This window comes from Scyliorhinus canicula, chromosome 4, assembly GCF_902713615.1.
Source record: "Scyliorhinus canicula chromosome 4, sScyCan1.1, whole genome shotgun sequence".
Taxonomy (NCBI): Eukaryota; Metazoa; Chordata; class Chondrichthyes; order Carcharhiniformes; family Scyliorhinidae; genus Scyliorhinus; species Scyliorhinus canicula.
The window spans coordinates 36,345,353-36,365,605 of record NC_052149.1 but is presented as its reverse complement, the minus strand read 5'-3'; the positions used below and the strand labels follow the sequence as shown (position 1 = coordinate 36,365,605).

General features: G+C 46.0%; 1 protein-coding gene across 1 annotated transcript in view; it reads right to left on the bottom strand.

The window, feature by feature from the left end:
- Positions 1 to 18,548: 18,548 nt before the first annotated feature.
- Positions 18,549 to 20,253, bottom strand: part of LOC119964479 (diencephalon/mesencephalon homeobox protein 1-like) — a 50,887-nt gene continuing 49,182 nt past the window's right edge. Inside the window, exon 5 of the mRNA XM_038794027.1 lies at positions 18,549 to 20,004. Within this exon, the coding sequence (XP_038649955.1) occupies positions 19,598 to 20,004 (407 nt within the window). The 3' untranslated portion in view covers positions 18,549 to 19,597. The remainder of the gene's footprint in view (positions 20,005 to 20,253) is intronic.

Genomic DNA, 20,253 nt, shown 5'->3' with positions numbered 1-20,253 from the left:
GAGAATACCGGAAGGGCCTTCCCGACATTTTTCCCGCCCTCCCGCTATTCTCCCCCACCCCCCGCCCAACTCCCGACCCGAATCGCTGCCGCCGTTTTTTTACGGCCGGCAGCGATTCACAGCTGTTCGATGGGCCGAAGTCCCAGCCCTTTACGCCGTTTTTACGAACGGCAAACACACCTGGTCTGGCCGTTCGTAAAAACGGCGTCACAAACTCGCTTTTCATAACCATGGCACCGATTGGCACGGCAGTACCACGGCCGTGCCAAGGGTGCCATGGGCCTGCGATCGGTGGGCACCGATCGCGGGCAGCGGGCCCGATGCCCGCGCACTCTTTCTCCTTCCGCCGCCCCGCAGTGTCCATTCGCGGGGCGGCTGAGGGGCAACCCGGCCCGCGCATGCGCGGGTTTCGCGCAAATACGCGATGACGTCATCCGCGCATGCGCGGGTTGGAGTCTTCCAATCCGCGCATGCGCGGCTGACATCATATGACGCGTCAGCCGGCGCTAAGTCCGGCAAGCGGGCTTAACGATATTCGTTAAGCCCGTCATGCCGGAGCCTACGGCGTCGGGCTGCTAGCCCCGACCGGGGACCAGAATCGGTTCCCGGTCGGGAAGGGGCGCGCTGGCGTCAAACCCGCCCGGGTTTGACGCCAGCCTTACGATTTCTCCCGTTTTGGGAGAATCGCGCCCAATATGTGGATAGGCCGACATAGGCCAGATTGGATTTGGTACTGGTTAATGAACCGGGCCAAGTGTTAGATTTGTTTGTGGGAGAGCACTTTGGAGATAATGACCACAATTCGGTGTCTTTCACTATTGCAATAGAGATGGATAGGGCCATACGGCAGGGCAAGGTCTATAATTGGGGGAGGGGTAATTATCATGCGATTAGGCAAGAATTAGGGAGCATTAGATGGGAACAGAAACTGTCAGGGAAAGGCACAAATGAAAAGTGGAGCTTTTTTCAAGGAACAAATACTGCGTGTCCTTGATAGGTATGGCAGGGAGGAAATGGCCGTGTGAGGGAACCATGGTTCACAAAAGAGGTTGAATGTCTTGTCAAGAGGAAAAAGGAAGAGTATGTAAGGAGGAGAAAACAAGATTCAATTGGGTCGCTTGAGGGTTACAAGGTAGCAAGGAATGAGCTAAAAAAAGGGCTTAGGAGAGCTAGGAGGAGGCATGAGAAGTCCTTGGAGGGTCGGATCAAGGAAAAGCCCAAGGCTTTTTATTCTTATGTGAGAAATAAAAGAATGACCAGGGTGAGGGTAGGGCCGGTCAAGGACAGAAGTGGGAACTTGTGCATGGAGTCAGAAGAGATAGGAGAGGTGTTGAATGAATACTTTTCTTCAGTGTTGACCAAGCAGAGGGGCCATGTTTTTGAGGATGAGAGTGTGATAGAACATAGAACATAGAACATAGAACAGTACAGCACAGAACAGGCCCTTCGGCCCTCAATGTTGTGCCGAGCCATGATCACCCTACTCAAACCCACGTATCCACCCTATACCCGTAACCCAACAACCCCCCCCTTAACCTTACTTTTTAGGACACTACGGGCAATTTAGCATGGCCAATCCACCTAACCTGCACATCTTTGGACTGTGGGAGGAAACCGGAGCACCCGGAGGAAACCCACGCACACACGGGGAGGACGTGCAGACACCGCACAGACAGTGACCCAGCCGGGAATCGAACCTGGGACCCTGGAGCTATGAAGCATTTATGCTAACCACCATGCTACCGTGCTGCCCTGCTGATACAGGCGGGTAGGCTGGAGGAGATAGATGTTCTGAGGAAGGATGTATTAGCAATTTTGAAAAACCTGAGGGTCGACAAGTGTCCTGGGCCAGATGGGATATATCCAAGGATTCTTTGGGAGGCAAGGGATGAGATAGCAGAGCCCTTGGCTTTGCTCTTTGGCTCCTCACTGTCCATGGAGATAGTGCCAGAGGACTGGAGAGTGGTGAATGTTGTTCCTCTGTTCAAGAAAGGGAATAGGAATGACCCTGGTAATTATAGGCCAGTTAGTCTTACTTCAGTGGTCGGTAAGTTAATGGAAAAGTTCCTGAAGAATAAGATTTATGACAATTTGGAAAGATACAGCTTAATCCAGGATAGTCAATACGGATTCGTGAAGGGTAAGTCTTGCCTCACAAAATTGATTGAATTCTTTGAGGAGGTAACTAAGTGTGCAGATGAAGATAGAGCAGTTGATGTCGTATACATGGATTTTAGTAAGGCGTTTGATAAGGTTCCCCATGGTCGGCTCATGAAGAAAGTAAGGAGGCGTGGGATGGAGGGAAATTTGGCCAATTGCATAATAACTGGCTATGACACAGAAGGCAGAGGGTGGTGGTGGATGGAAAAGCTTCAGACTGGAGACCAGTTACCAGCGGTGTACCACAGGGATCAGTGCTGTGTCCTCTGCTATTTGTGATTTTTATCAATGACTTGGAGGAGGGGGCTGAAGGGTGGGTCAGTAAATTTGCTGATGACACCAAGATTGGTGCAGTAGTGGATGAGGTGGAGGGCTGTTGTAGGCTACAAAGAGACATTGATAGGATGCAGAGCTGGGCCGAAAAATGGCAGAGGGAGTTTAACCCTGATAAGTGCGAGGTGATTCATTTTGGTATAAAAAAATTTGAATACGAATTACAGGGTCAACAGCAGGGTTCTGAGGAATGTGGAGGAACAGAGAGATCTTGGGGTTCATGTCCACAGATCTCTGACGGTTGCCACTCAAGTGAATAGAGCTGTGAAGAAGGCTTATAGTGTGTTAGCGTTTATAAACAGGGGGCTTGAGCTTCAGAGCCGCGGGGTTATGCTGCAACTATACATGAACCTGGTGAGACCACATTTGGAGTATTGTGTGCAGTTCTGGTCACCTCATTATAGGAAAGATGTGGAAGCATTGGAAAGGGTGCAAAGGAGATTTACCAGGATGCTGCCTGGTTTGCAGGATAGGTCTTTGATGTACCATCAATTGGACGCGAGACACGATGAAGATCCAAACTGTGGCTTTAATCAGGTACTTGTTAGCCCGGTGGTCGACTACAGAGAAAGGCCGACCGCCGGGAAACCTGGGTACTTATACCCAGCTCAGAGGCGGGGTCTACTTGCCTCTCGACCAATTGGTGAGCAGTCACATGATTAGCCCCAGCCAATCAGACGAGAGGCACATGACCAGCCAGAGCCAATGGGAAACCAATGCTCTGCACCAATGGCAGTGCTCCCACTCATATCACCACAGTCTTATGAGAAAAGGTTGAGGGAGCTAGGGCTTTTCTCTTTGGAGCGGAGGAGGATGAGAGGCGACTTAATAGAGGTTTATAAGATGATGAGGGGGATAGATAGAGTGGACGTTCAGAGACTAATTCCTCGGGTGGATGTAGTTGTTCCAATGGGGCATAACTATAAGATTCAGGGTGGGAGATATAGGAGGGATATCCGAGGTAGGTTCTTTACTCAGAGAGTGGTTAGGGTGTGGAATGGACCGCCTGCTGTGATAGTGGAGTCGGACACTTTTGGAACTTTCAAGCGGTTATTGGATAGGCATGATGTGTTAGGCAGGCTGGGTCGACGTGGACTGCACTTGATGCAGTGTAGAGAGACAGACCTCCAACACTTGATAAGATGCAACACGATTTTATTTAACGTCTTAACTAATATACATGTTCAGCTGTGGATTGACACTATACTGACTTGACTGGAGACCTAGTACTAGCCTGACCAGACTTACTAGCTACCGCATGGTATTTGCACTGGCTAGCTCACAAACTCTGACTGTCTCAGTGGCTGGGTCCAGAGAGCGGGAAACATAGTGCCGTTTGGCTTTATAGTGGTAGTGTCCTGTCTGGTGATTGGCTGATCTGTTCTGTGTGCTTACTAGTCATCCTGTGTGTGAACCACCGCCTGTCTGCACTCCATTATATACATAGATGTATATTATGACATCTCCCCCTTTTTTTTAGATAATAAATATTAAGGTGTGTGTGCGTGTGGATATGTTTACGTGCCTAACTACATACAGACTGTGCTAAAATGAACTTATATACATAGGAAGGTGTCGCTGGTGCAGATATGGGGCAGATGAAATGGTAAAACGATATTTACAGAGGTCAAAAGGATGAGGTAACAAGATGTGCAAAAGTTCAGTCTATAAATTTAGTCTTTGTGGCGGGCGACAAATTCTTGTTGACTGCCGCAAGGGTAGATCAGGGACTGCCTGCACTTGTATAAGCGGGTCCGCCGCCAATGCGGTGGTCGCAGGAGCCGGCAGGATTGCTGGTAGATCGGTGGAAGAATACTTGGTCTGACGCGGATGGTGTCGAGATCGGATTTCGAGATGAGGTTCGCCGATGCACCGGTGTCCAGTTTGAACCAGGATGCAAGCCTTGTTGACTGTGAGGACAGCACACCACACTCGTCGTCGGGATCCACGCTGAGGATCGAGAGGTGTTTCACTACCTTGGAGAAAGGCAGCGCATGCTTCGTAATGATTTCCACCTGGTATGGGGATTTGAGGAACTCAGCATCAGGATCTGTTGGGCTGTCGGGATCGGAATCTGGCATGCCTTGCTGTATTGAATGGACACTTCTGCACCGTGGCTGGGATCGCTGGCTGCTGGGCAGTGGAGCAGATCTGCAAAGGGTTGCGTAGTGGCCAGGCTTGCCACGCTATAGGCACCGTCATGCTTTTGCTGGACATTGCCGCTTTAAATTGGCGACGCCACAGTTCGGACACATCATGACAGCAACGTCAGCGCGTTCCGTGTGCCATCGCGCATGCGCAGTGCGGTCGAACGATGTACGCACCTGCGCAGTCTGGCCGTCGGTCTCGCCGCCCCCTCGGTTGTGGTGCTCATGTGCAGGAGCCCTGGAAAAGCGCGCGAAATGGGCACTCTCGTTGATGCTTGGGTCCTGCATTTGTGCGATAGTCTGCACCTGTTCCGCCTCGTGGGAGGCTAGCTTTGCATTCTCTGCCGCCCTGATGTGGGAGTCCCGATTGTTAGCATGTTCATGGACAACGCACGTCTCGATGGCGATGGTGAGGATGAGCTGCTTGACTTTCAGGAGCTGCTGGCGAAGGGAATCGGAGTGGACCCCGAAAACGATCTGATCCCGGATCATGGAATCAGCTGTCGAGTCATAGTTACATGACTGCACGAGGATGCGGAGATGGGTCAAAAAGGACTGAAAAGGTTCATCTTTACCCTGAAGCCTCTGCTGGAAAACATACCGTTCGAAGCTCTCATTGACTTCGATGTCGCAGTGGCTGTTGAACTTCACAGGACTGTTTTAAATGTCGTCTTGTCTTCGCCTTCAGCGAATGTAAGGGAGTTGTAGATGTGGATGGCGTGGTCCCCGGCTGTGGAGAGGAATAGTGCAATTTTCCTGGCATCCGATGCGGCCTCGAGGTTGGTGGCTTCGAGATAGAGTTGGAACTTTTGTTTGAAGATCTTCCAATTTGCACCAAGGTTGCCGGCGATGTGGAGCTGAGAAGGAGTGTGGACGTTTACCCTGTCACCGGATGGCTGCTTGCTGGTCAACGCTGATTCACTCAAGGTAGGTCCGTCAAATTGCAGCATCACTCACTGGTATGTTGGGCAGGCTGGGTCGACGTGGACTGCACTTGATGCAGTGTAGCGAGAGACAGACCTCCAACACTTGATAAGATGCAACACGATTTTATTTAACGTCTTAAATAATATACATGTTCAACTGTGGGTTGACACTATACTGACTTGACTGGAGACCTAGTACTACCCTGATCAGGCTTACTAGCTACCGCATGGTATTTAGCACTGGCTAGCTCATGAACTCTGACTGTCTCAGTGGCTGGGTCCAGAGAGAATGGGAAACTTAGTGCCCTCTGGCTTTATAGTGGTAGTGTCCTGTCTTGTGATTGGCTGCTCTGTTCTGTGTGCTTACTGGTCATCCTGTGTGTCAATCACTGCCTGTCTGCACTCCATTATACACATAGATGTATATTATGACAAGGCACATGGAGCACACCAGAATGACAGGGGGCAGGATTCTCCCCTACCCGGCGAGGCAGGGGGTCCCGGTGTAGCGGAGTGGCACCAACCACTCCGGCATCGGGCCTCCCCAAAGGTGTGGAATTCTCCGCACCTTTAGGGGCCAAGCCCTCACATTGAGGGGCTAGGCCCGCGCCGGAGTGGTTGGCACCACGCTGACTGGCGCCAAAACCGGCGCCAACGGCCTTTGATGCCCGCCGCCCGGCGCCGGGGCTGGCCAAAAGGCCTTCGCCGGTTCGCGCATATGCCGGTGCGTCAGCTGCCGCTGACATCACCACCGGCGCATGCGCACTGGGGGATTCTCCTCCGCTATGGTGGAGGCCGTGGCGGCGGCGGAAGAAAAAGAGTGTCCCCACGGCACTGCCCCACCCGCCGATCGGTGGGCCCCGATCGCGGGCCTGGCCACCGTGGGGGCACCCCCCAGGGTCCGATCGCCCCACGCCCCCCCCAGGACCCCGGGGGCCCGCTCGCGCCGCTGATCCCACCGCCACCAGAGGTGGTTCAAACCACGGCGGCAGGATTGGCCTCTCAGCGGCGGGACTTCGGCCCATCGCGGGCCGGAGAATCGCCGCAGGGGGCTCGCCGATCGGCGGGGGGTGATTCCCGCCCCCGTCAATTCCCGGGGGGTTGGAGAATTTCGTCCAGGGAGTGGGATAGCTTCATCTTGGTTTCGGACAATGCTCGGCACAACATCGAGGGCCGAAGGGCCTGTCCTGTGCTGTACTGTTCTATGTTCTATGTTCTAAATGTGAAACAAAGATGAATTATGTGGTAAAAGCTCTAAAAGGGGTCTACACTTTTTCAATAAGACCACTTTGTTTCAAAGAAGATCACACGCAAAACCAGGAAAGGTTATTTTATGTGTGTGAACAAGCTTTTCACCGCACTTCCAAATCCAGGGAATTTCCTGGGCCAGCAAGTTCTGATGGCATGATTGCTGTTTTATAGGAACATCGGGACAAGCATAGGCCATTCAGCCCATCGAGCCTGCTTCACCGTTCAATACGGGCATAGCTTCAATGCCTTTTACACCCTCTGCCCCCATATCCCAGTGTGTTATTGTTAATCAGAAACCTACCAATCTCTGCTTTAAACATATTCAATGACTGAGCTTCCGCAGCCCTCTGGGTGGTGGATAATTCCCAAGATTCACAACTCTCTGGGTAAAGACATTTCTCCTCATCTCGGGGAAGTGACTTCCCCCTAATTCTGAAATTGTTCTCGACTTCCCAACCAAGGTAACCACCTTACCTACATCTAACCTGTCTACGCCTTTAAAGTTTTATTATAGTTCAAAAGTTTAAGGAGCCAGAATGAAAACTGCTAAAGTGAGAAAAATGCAGACATGTTCTTGGTTACCAATTATATCTCCAAGAATATGATTTATGCAGAAGTTAACTTTCTTCGAAGGAAGTGGGCTGGGGGGTAAGTACACTCATGCAAGAACGAAAAATCTCTGATGTGGGGCACAAGAAACAAATGGGAGAACTGAACCACATGAATGTGAAATCTTTATCGCCTATTTTGCACAGAATGGTGAGATCTGGTGGGTGGGATTCTCTGGTCTCCGACGCCGAAATCGTGTTCAGCAATCGGCCGGAGAATCCCCATTTGCGCCGAAATTGGGGGTGGCGTGCTTTTGCAATGCTCTGCCCTCTCGAAATCGCGAGTACGCCGCAAGATTAAGTTACCTGAGGCTCTTCCCCCGATGCTCCATCCCCCGATGGGCTGAGTTCCCGATGGCGTGCGGCAACTTCTCCTATTATTTTCGTGGACCCGGCATGGCGTCTGCGGACTGAGTCCAGCGCCACCACAGTCGATGGGGGAGCCGTTCCGCGGGCATGGGGGCTACGGTGGGGTCTGGGGGCACTGGTGGGGTGCGGTCTTTGGGTGGCGAGCCTGGTCAAAGGGGGGCAGTTTTTGGCAGGCAGAGTCCATGTGCGGCCGGCGCCATGTTACATGACATGGCCGCTGCTATGCGCATGCGTGGCCATGGATCCGGTAATTCTCCAGCCGTATCCGCAGGTAAATCTTTATGCTTCGTGCTGCTAGCCCCCCACCAGACCGAGGATCGGTGCAGCTTTTGTGCCGTTTATTCGGACATAAAATGCCACCGTTCCCACGCCGGTGTCAGCATTTAGTCTTCCAATCAGAGAATCCAACCCGGTATTTGCAAGTCCAATTTTGAAATTCATGAAATCTATTAATTAAATCTATCACATCACCCTATAATTTGCATTACATCACCCCATCAGTTCCATTACATCACTCTATCATCACTCTATCATTCCTAACCTTGGCCCGAATTCTCCGGTGGTTATGATTCACTTTTCCCACCGGCAGCGTGGCCCTGCCCACCGGTTTCCCAGTGGAGTGGGGTGGATACAATGTGAAATCCCAATTACAAGAGGCGGGAAGATATAATCCCGCCACCAGCGAACGGCGCATAGCCGATAAACACGTGACTGGGAATCAGAGTAACCAGCCTTTAGCTTCATTGGAGCTACCTTGTTAACTGAAGACATGTTCTTAGTAATGATATCCACAGCAGTGCGTAAACAGATGTCATGTATGATGTCTTGTGACATGAATCAGTGGGAAATTTGGTGTGGTACACAAGTTTAGTATCAATTGTCCACTTAAGAGTCTCAATTGATACCCAGGCAAGAAGGCTGTCCACAAACCGTCCCATCCTGGACTAAATTGGAGAAAGACACAAAGGTGATTGGATCTCCACCCTTCTGTCCAATCATACAGCCCCGCCGCCTCCAAACTTGTGTAGGGGGTGTGGGGGGGGGGGGGGGGGGGGGGGGGGGCAGGTGCATTAAATTCTGCCCATGTTCTCATTAACTTACATATGTCTCTTACTGCTCATATTAATAGATTTTGGTTTAAGACCTGCCCACCAATAAGGCAACAACACTAAAGGCAACTTTTCTCAAGCTGTCCAAATTCAAACAGGACAAGCCAGTGGGTAACAATTTCTATCCAAATTTTGGACACCCAGATTTAGGTTGTGGTGAGCAGCCTAAACATTCTTCAAAACCCAACAGCCAAATATGGTCTTCCTTCTAAAAATGTCAACATGACTACGTTAACAGTGAAGCTGGGAGTAGATTATTGCCTCGCATGCTGGGTACTAATTTCATAGACTACTTATGTAGAGTCATAAAGGTCTACAGCACAGAAAAGGCACTTCGGCCCATCGGATCTGTTCCAGTCAAAAACAACCACCTAACTATTCTAGTCCCATTTTCCAGTACTTGGCCCATAGCCTGTTTGCCTTGGTATCGCAAGTGCACAGCTAAATACTTCTTAAATGTTATGAGGGTCTGTGCCTCTACCACCCATTCAGGCAGCAAGTTCACCCTTTGGGTGAATAAGATTTTCCTCACATCCCTCTAAACCACCTGCCCTTACTTTAAATCCAAGCCCCCTGCTCATTGATATCTCCATCAAGGGGAAATGTTTCTTCCTAACTATTCTAAGTCCCTCAGAATTTTATACATCTCAATCATGCACAAACAATCCAACCTTAACCCTAACCCTAACTATAACCCCGCAGTTTCCACTGCTCCAAGGAAAACAATTCTAGTCTATCTAATCTCTCTTCATAGCTACAATCTCCAGCCCAGGAGGCAGCATGGTGGCACAGTGGTTAGCACTGCTGCCTTACAGCACCAGGGAGCCAGGTTCAATTCTAGCCTCGGGTGACTGCGAGAAGTTTGCACTTTCTCCCTGTGTCTGCATGGGGTCCTCCGGGGACTCCGGTTTCCTCCCACAATCCAAAGATGTGCAGGTTTGATGGATTGGCCACGCTAAATTGCCCCTTAGTGTCCAAAAGGCTAGGTGCGGTTTCTGGGTTACAGGTATAGGGTGGGACCTGACCCCAGGTTGGGTGCTCTTTCAGAAGGTCTGTGCAAACTTGATGGGCCAAATGGCCTCTTTCTGCACTGTAGGGTTTCTATGATTTTATGAACATCCTGGTAATTCTCCTCTGCACCCTTTCCAGTGCTATCACATCCCTCGTATAATGTGGATTCCAGAACTGCACACAATACTCTATACGTGGCCTAACTACTGTTTTATACAGTTCCAGCATAACCTCCCTGCTCTTAAACTTTATGCCTCAGCTAATAATGCCTTCTTAACCACTTTATCCACCTGCTCTGTTACCTTAAGGGACCGGTGTACCTGCACACCAAGATCCCGCTGTTCCTTGGTGCTGTCATTTATCATGTATTCCCTTGGCTTGTTGTCCTGCCCAAGTGCATCACCTCACACTTATCCAGATTGAATTCCATTTGCCACTGATCAGCCACTGAGAAGACCTTCTATATCCTTCTGTAATCTGGAGTGCACTTGCCTGAGAAAGTGACGGAGGCAGATTTTGTCATGGTTCTCATCTCACACTCTCTCCCTTCGCTCTGTGGTAAGAACCAAACCAAAAAAATGGGCAGCATGGTAGCAGTGGGCACACGGTAGCAGTGGGTGTCATGGTAGCATGGTGGTTAGCACTGTTGCTTCGCAGCGCCAGGGTCCCAGATTTGATTCCCGGCTTGAGTCACTGACTATGTGGAGTCTGCACATTCTCCCCGTGTCTGCGTGGGTTTCTTCCGGGCACTCCGGTTTCCTCCCACAAGTTCCAAAAGACGTGCTTGGTAGGTAAATTGGGCATTCTGAATTCTCCTTCAGTGTACCCGAACAGGTGCCAGAGTGTGGCGACTAGGGGATTTTCACAGTAACTTCATTGCCATGTTAATGTAAGCATACTTGTGACACTAATAAAGATTATTATTATTATTTAAACAATGGGAATGATTGTTAAGATGTCACAAAGCGAATGTATACAACCTATTGCCGACCATTTATTGCATTCAATAATTGCACCATACAAGTCTCCAAGATTTCTAAGAATTGAAGGTTATGTAGGATTAGTACATGTGCTTTGCTATCACTGTATTTTTCTTCTTGGGATAAATGATTTCTCCAGCCTAAATGGGTCGCAGTCTGATTTGTCTGGATCTCCCATTCATCTGGATTGCTCATCATCTGGAAGGTTGACAGTAGCCGATACAGAACAATGTTACAATTTTGCAAAAAGCTCTTGTTCTGTTTAGTGAGGAATTAATTTTGTTACCAGCGAATCTAAGTGAAACTTATGGAGCCAGAAGATTCTTCAACTGCAAAGAGACTGCAGAGTAGTCCATTTAAATTGGTTTCCCCCAACTAACGAGCTTAATTAACAATTTTCTCCACTCATCACGAAATGTGGGTTGGAATCTCATTATCCAAAGATGACATGTGTGCTGTGGCGTGGAGCACTGGTGTTTCGCCAAACCCAGAACTCACAGCATGACTTCACCACAAGGGACAATCTGTGTAGAAATGCTGGAGAATTAAGATCAGCCTCTGATCAGACGTTCTAAATAGAACAAAGGAAGACTGGGAGACACTATAAGGTACAGATACCTCACTTTATATACATCCAGAATTATGTGGCTATTCAGATAAATACAGTTCCCCCATTAAAAATCATCAAAATAAACATTTATAGTGCCTACAGTAAAACATGTTCACAAAATCTGTCAACATTTGAGTTATTTTTTTACATTCTGTTTTTTAACATAACAAGCGGATGCACAAGTGGTCTTGGAGACCTTACTATGGTGGTTGAAGCGGTCATAGATTTACCTCTGGAAACATGGGCCTACGAAGGAACATTTGCAAATGAATTGCCAGAGTTCAGCCCTTGATTACGTGAATTATACATTACATACACACAAACAAAAAGTCCCTTTTTTTGAAAAATATTTTTAAGTGACCTTCACAAAGTGCAGTTTATCTAATTAGCTGCAGAAGCTCTTTATAATTAAACATTTTACAAGGCCACGTAGCACAATACACTTAATGGAATTCACTCACTTTTGTTTTTATTTTAAATAATTGCTTTGCACTTTCCCTTTTTGCAAGAGGCAAGCTCCTTCAGTGGCAATACATACTACAGTTCATCTACTAAATTATCATTGGCAACTTAGTTATTTACAAAAATCAAACAATTCACAATTAGTGTTTTGGAAAGTACCCAGAGTCATTGGCATTTTTGAATTTCAATTCTAGTGTAGATATGATCCAGATGAAAATTACTCATGTTAACCTTGGACGTTTTTTGTTTATTCTTATTTTTTGATGCAGAGCACCTGACCATCTTGTACACAAGCAATAAGGGAAGATTAGCATTTGAATGGGGAAGTCCCTCTTTTCTATACATTAATATCAAACTTTTGATTAGGTTGAATTTGAACACATGTCCCAGAACCTCTAATGATGCACTACTAAATCTCCTCAGGAGAAGCAGGTTTCCTTTGCAAGGGTATATTTAATTCTTAATTTGCCTACAAAACAACAGTGATTTTTAACAGTAGGATGTGGGCTATGATGTGGTGAGGGACATTGTGGAAACATGAGAAGTGTTGGATAATGTAAGTTTGTTCTTTCTGGAGCATACAAGTTAGAGCCAAATGTGCTCTGTTCCCCACAGCACAAGCTCTCCATTACCCTAACTTCTCACTAACTGATATATGCTGCTACAGATTTTGGTATGTCTAGGAACAGGACTTAACATCACAGTCAAGAGATTCCAAACAGATGCTGCCAAAGTCCTCCATGTCATTTGACAGTAAGCAATTCATTAAATAGTGGCAAAAATTGCAAGGCCTCTCATCAGGAGCTGCTCCATCTCTACAGGGGCAAACAGCTCCACTAAAATGTGAATTTTAGCATAGAACCGTAATTATTCAATCTAATTGATAATGGTGATATTTGTAATGGAATGTATACTTTGAACCAATGTGATGTAGATTTATTTTCCGAAAAAGACTAAATTGTACTCCTCATCCTTATCCCAGGCATTGGCTCTGTGGTATCTGGAAGAGTTGAGTCCAGAACTGATCAGTTTTAACACCTGTCCCTCATTCAAGAAACATAATGTGAACAGTTCAAATCCTCCTTATAAATCAGAGATCAACTGATTGTCATGTCTCCATGACACCATAGTTCTGAAATAGGAAATGATTTCTTCTTCCATAGAATTCAACAGTTTAGTTTAACTTCTTTGGTTGGACGTTACCATATATCCTTCCTAAAACAGGCAGATTGTGATATTTTTAACAACATTGTTGTGTGATTTCACCCATGTGAACTATCTCAGCAAATGGCTCCCAGTTATAATTTTATCTTCCTTATTGAAGATAAAAGATAACTTGTAACGCGATCTATCTACCATTGTGTGGTTAACAGAAGGTTGTTGACATTGGATCTTTGTAAAAACATTATTGTTGGACTTGAATAAATCTATTGATTTTTCTCCTTTCAAATATTGAAAGGTATGATGTTGTGTGTGGACTTGACCTTGTTTTTGTGCAGTGCATCTTACCCTGAAAAACCTTTAAAATAGTGAACTCTGACTCAAAAGTAACAGATGGGCTTACATTTATATTTATGATGCTTTGCTGTTCATACTAGCAATATCATTTTTGATGTAATAAAATGGTCTATTGCTAAGGACTCTGAGTTCTTTGAATAGTCTATTGTTGAACATTCTACAGAACTGTGGCAATTACTGAGGAACAAAGAAATAGGAAAGACTCTTCTCACCATCTGGGTAAGGCAACACTGACTTAATACACAGCTCATGAACACGACAGACATGTATTTACATCTCAGAGACAACACTGGCTACTCTCCATTAATATTGTAACCTGGGGATCAAGCTCACACCTCACTAACTTTTTTGAAAAATGTAAATAAAAATGATTTAATCTGTACAGCATGTATTTACAAGGAACATTTTGTTATTTGATTCACATTTCTATTACTGTAGGAACTGGTTACATATAGATGTGATTACTGTCACACCTTTCCTCCACCATAGATTGACTCAGCCACCAAGCCCCCAGCAATGAGTAGGAAGAGCAATGAACTTGAAGGTTCTGTGCTGTCTATCACTGTTTTGTGTGGGCTGTTAGGAACAGTCACAGTCTGAAAAATAATGACCACAACACAAGCAAACCTTCTGGCATGAGAGATATGATTAGACATCAATGGAACTTAGCGATGACATTGTCATGAAAGTGGTTACTTATTCTTGCTTGTTTTCCATCTGGGTAGGCAAGAAAACAGATGATTTGAGATTTTAAGGTGCAATTTATTACAAAACTGCTTTCAAAGGGGAAACATCCCAGTGCTCAGATGGCCAGTCTTGGGAAACTGAATTTATGCTCATCAAAGTAAAAAATGTCAGTGTTAAGAGTGAACTGCTATAATGTTTTGAATGTAATGTTACTATTGGGCACTTTGGGGACAGGTACAATATGGATTAAATATAAGCTAACAACCCTTCTGTACTTCCCTCAGCATTGTATCTCAACCTGATTTACATCCAATAGACCAGCATTCTTACTGAATTCATTTGTGGACACCTTTTAGTGCGAATAAGAGTTCAAGCAGTTCTCAGAACAAAGAGACCAGCCTGTTCAGGTACAAGTGATGAAATGACAGTGTTCCACTTCATTACTTTCACCCAATCTTCGTAGAGGAAGCTCCTTTAAGATAAGTTTATATTTGCCAGTGTGAAAGTCCAGTGAATGGAGAACAACTGGCATTTGATCTTGGCAGGTTTCCCTACTTTATCACTAATACAGTAAAACGGTTTTACATTTTGCCACTGGATCCTGTTGCTAGTTCATTTAATAAATAGCAAACAATATCTTTAAACCACTTTGGAGACATCTAACAGCAGATCATTGGAAGAACACTTAATTAAAATAGCAATATAACCCAGAATAGGCTTCTTGTGATATTAGCTTAATGATTGACATTTCTCTGTCCACTACTTTAATGCATATATTAATCTATTTATTTTAAATGGGTTAATGCCATCACTAGGCTAGCAGAGAGTGTCATACAAATATGTGTCCATTAATATTGTTATTCAATAATAACTAATAATCTAGTTTCTTACTGTATATTAATATAGTAAATTTAACCTAAATAAGAGTAATTGAATTTGTAGGTTTTACTACAATGTTAAATAATTCATAAGTGTACTGGTGTTTCACCTTGTGCATTGTACAGGCCACTACTTTGGGGGTCAGTTTAGCTCAGTTGGCTAAGACAGATGGTTTGTGATATAGAACAAGACCAGCAGTGTGGGTTCAATTTCTGTACCAGCTGAGGTTATTCATGAAGGCCCTGCCTTCTCAATCTTGCCCCTCATCTGAGGTTAAACCACCACCAATCAGCTCTCTGCCTCAGAGGGGAAAACAGCCTATGGTCATCTGGGACTATGGCAACTTTACCTTACCTTGTGCCATGTTGTGATATACAGGTGTGGAACATTACAATTCCCACAGAGGATCTTCAATCTGGACCACTATCACAGCAATCCCTCATGGATTAAGGTGGTAATGGATTGCTTGCTTCCCATTTCATCTCATTGGCTGGTCTTGTAGATTGGAGGGTCTTAACACCATTTTTGGCATTTGGGGTAGGGCACAGAAATTAGAAGGTGATCCACTGTTAGACTTTGAACAATGGCTATGCTTTCAGTCAGAGAGCAACATATGGAAATAGGGAATTCAAAGAAATGTTGATAAAATTAACTCAAGGAATGTTAATTGGCACAATAGTTAGAAAACAACGTGAAGCTATCACTTGGCATCATTAGCATTTTTGTGATACATAAAGCATTTTGAGAACTTTTATTTCAGTAAAAGTAGTGAGTTTAAAAATGGTATTAGGGCTAGCAACAATATTTTCTCAACAATTTATACTGAACTGAACTGAGTAGATTTTTCTCATGTTGCAAATCATAGGATTTTCAACTTGAGTCTTATCAGAGCCAACCTTAACTGAAATCATTGTTCGACATCATATGCATTTGAAATTGTAGCCACAGATCCATTTAAAAATGATGAGTAGAGAGAGTGCTAATGATCAGATTGGCCGTTGAGGAAAGAATCAGAATAATTTGGCTTGTTTAACAGGCAGGTGAACACATGAGCCTCTACTTGTAAAGAGAATTCCCCATGAAAGTTCAAAATATTTGTTTTTAAGTGATTCCATTCAGATTGTGGATCAGCAAAAATAATCTCTAAGATTAACAGTAGCAACTAGCCAAGATGACATTACCTGTTCCTCTCCTGGCCACTGCCTCATACTGAGCCAAGCTGTTTATTAACTTCTTGTCATATTGGACCCTGAGCTGGCCTTCTGACCACATAGATCCTCTCCATCACCAAGGCAACCTACTTCCAGCTCCATAATATGGCCACTCTCCACTGCAGCTGACCCTCCCATCTCCTATGCTTCATAAACAGATCAAACTCTGCTGTCGGTATTCTAACTTGCACCAAGTCCGGTTCACCCATTGTCCCTGCACTAGCTCATATGCAATGTTGCCAAGACACCAATATTTAAGTTCTAGACTTGTATTCTTTGTTCAAAATCTTTCATGGCCTCACTCCACCCTTTCTCTGTAACTTACTGTAATCCTCTGAGAACTTTGCCTGCCTCCATATCTGACATTTGTGTGCCTTCCTGACATAATTTGCCCCACAGTGGCATCTGTCTCGGCCCTAAACCCGGCCATCCCCCCCCCCCCCCCCAATAATGGGCAATGGGCAGCATGGTAGCCTTGTGGATAGCACAATTGCTTTACAGCTCCAGGGTCCCAGGTTCGATTCTGGCTTGGATCACTGTCTGTGTGGAGTCTGCACATCCTCCCCATGTGTGCGTTGGGTTTCCTCCGGGTGCTCCGGTTTCCTCCCACAGTCCAAAGATGTGCAGGTAGGTGGATTGGCCATGATAAATTGCCCTTAGTGTCCAAAATTGCCCTTAGTGTTGGGTGGGGTTACTTAGTTATGGGGATAAGGTGGAGGTGTTGACCTTGGGCAGGGTGCTCTTTCCAAGAGCCGGTGCAGACTCAATGGGCCGAATGGCCTCCTTCTGCACTGTAAATTCTATGAATAAATAAATGTCTCTGTCTCTCCTATTAACTACTCCTTAAAACCTCTTTGATCAAGCATGTGGTCACTTGTTCTACTTTACTGGCTCAATGTCAAATTTAGTTTAATTTCATTCCTGTGAAACGTCTTGGCAGGATTTACTAGAAAGGTGCTCTGTAAATGAATGCAATTTAAGTCCAAACAATGTATTTCTACTGTATGTTTTTTGTCACAACGCCTTTTTAGGTGAGTTGAGAACTTAATGGGCGTCATCAATATGGACCTGTACAGAAAGAGAAATAGTAACCCATAAATGCAGGTAACCATGCGGGTGCTTCTCAATTTGAGGCTTAACAAGACCAGTAGGCCATCAGTCCACGCTATGAAATTAAGTGAATTAGTGGATGTCCACGTGAGGACAACAGAGTGTAGAAAATATTTTACATGTTATATTTTTATCATCTGGAAATTGTTGGAATGCAAAGTTTAGCCACGATCTGGAGATGGTCACTCAGAATCTGGGCTACTCGCTCTCCCCGACTGTCCTTGTTGTAAGGGGGGCTGTCCAATTCTATGACAGAAACAACGCTCAGCTGCCACTATGTCGATGGGAGCCAGACCAGGCACCACCAAGGACTCTCATTGACTGCATGAGAAACCTTGAAATCCTGGACACCCAGCTCCGCGGCAGCGTCATGTTCATGGAGCAAAGAGACACTTCAACCTGTTGCCCTACACGTCCGTGGACAGATGAACACTGTTTATCAGCAACTGAATTAAATCTAATTTAATCCGATCCGCTACCAGTCGTTGCAACATTGTCAATTCTCCGCCTGGGTTTAGAGGTGCAAGAAAGGGTTTCACGAGAAAATGATCTCATTTTTAGTATTTTTTTCTTTGGAGATGGGTTTTTTAGCAGACCCTGGAGAATGATATTGATTCAAGTGCCTGCAACCTTCAGGCATACGGAGGTGGCTCCTTCTAAGCAGGTGGCTGTACTATCATCGCTCTCCGCCTTTGGTGTTTGAACATCAATATTTAACAGAAATTGTGTTCGCAACCAGCCTCGAGAAACCTTTGTTTCAAACGCGTGTGAAATTAGCCTCAAACCCCCGTCCCGACACAACAGTGCGCTGGCCTGTGTGATGTTGGCCGCATTTCAACAACCCAAAGAGGTCTGAGACCTCAGCGAGGCACCGTGTGAGACCTCAGCGAGGCAGAGGTGGATCTGTTACAAAGCACAGAGTTCCGACCCAGAAATTCGGCCAAATCTGGTCTTGGGAGTTGACTAAGCACAATGCTGGAAGTATTCAGAGCCTTGGGCAGCATTGTCAAAATGATGGTCCTGATTTTTTTCCCCACAAGTTTCGCCGAAATGTATCATGAGCAGGGCTGATAATTCCCGGTCCAGAGGTGAATATCATCAGTAAGATGCTACTGGGTCTAATCACTGAGATGCACCCCCCCCCCCCCCGAAAAAAACACACAAGGGAAACAATAGGTTAAACCTATAGATTTAAACATTCAGACACGGTTTGTTAAATCTTCTAGTTTCTGATGAGTAGGGTGTCGGTTTAATTGGAAATACAGGGAACACAAACCCAAGCAGCTACCTTTAATTCTGAACTTGATGTTTGTAAACAGTCACCAACCCCGGATTGCAAGTTGCACATGTTTGTAAACAGTCACAAAACCTGCATGTTGCACCCTGTCCGTCTCTGGTTGTGTTATTAGTGGCTCAAAAGGCGCGTAAGTGATCTGAGGACACAATTTCTGGAGCAGCATTTCAGGCATTTGGAAATCACTGCTCATCACCCTGTATTCTCACCATGTATTTCTAATTTTAAAGGTATTTCAGGACTTTCATGAGACGCATTTCAAGTAAAGTCCTGACTTGCCAAAACATTGAGGAATAAATTCACAGCTCTGATCCATTCTCCGAGTAGTGCTCAGTCTCTGCAGGCAGAATGTGCGACGGGCAGGCGGCAATGTGTACATGTAGTCAGAGAGTTCAATCCGGTTTTTAAATGTTTGCCTATTGTCAGTGGCAGAAAAAAATGCAAGCGACTTTCTCTATGCACACCCACCCCATTAGTTTTTGCAGTTTGGGGAAAACAAAGTGTTGATCAGGGATTTGCCGCCTAAAATGAGTTTACGTGAGAACTAGTTTTCTGCACTTGGGGTTCTGAAAATTCACTCTAATGTGTTTAAGAGCATTGCATCTTTTCATTCTGGATATCCAATTTCCGAAAACTGTTACCTGATTGGCAGTGGGGTTGCATTTTAATTTGAAACTGGACCAATGTGAACTCTGGGGGAAGGAATGCAGCTTGTGCGAGTATACAGATAGCTGATTCCTCCTACTCATTATAGGAAATAGATATGCAATTAAATGTATATTTTGTGCACGTGACTTTAAAGCATCTTTACAAAGCTAGCGACATCTAACCCGGTATAAACGCAGCGATATTCTGGTGCTGTTTTGTAAGTCTTCATTGCAAAGAGGGACGGCTCCATTCATCATCCTGGGGGCCAGGCCAGGCCTGTCAAGTCAGTTCGGTAGGCTGTCCAGCCCGAGGGAGGCCGCGTGCTGCTTGGCTCGGAGCCGGAGGTTTTCGATACTTGTGGTTTTGCTGTTGAGGTTGGGCAGGGCACTGGATGCCTGCAGGATGGGGCTGGACCACACTTGCTGGGCGTGCGAGAGCGACTGGTAGTAGGACTGGCAGTGGAGAGAGCCGATGGGGGCCACATTCATATTCATGCCCAGGTACGGCATAGCCGGCGGGCTCCCCATGTCAAAGGAAGAGTAGTGAACGAGGTTGTTAGTGGCTGCCATGTGCTGACGGAACTGCTCTTGCAGCCGGAAAAGGCTGAGAGGAGATGAGGAGTAGGAGTGGGTTTGTACCAGGTTACTCCCACTGCTCGATGCCGGCGTCCCTGTCGTGTTAGTCGGCGAATCTAGAAGACACAATGGGAAGGGGGGGGGGGGGGGGAAGTATACATTTAGTCTTTCCTTGTTTATGCCTTAAGTCATGGAGGATTTTATTTTTTCTCATGTTAAAATTGAAACATCAGGCATTTATATTGTCCAACATTGCAATTTCAACTCTTGTTGCACACTAACATCCAAAACGCAAGCAGGGCCCATGCCTGGGCTCCACGGAGGAACCTGCTGCAGGAGAAAGAAGCAAATTACTGCCGCTGCTG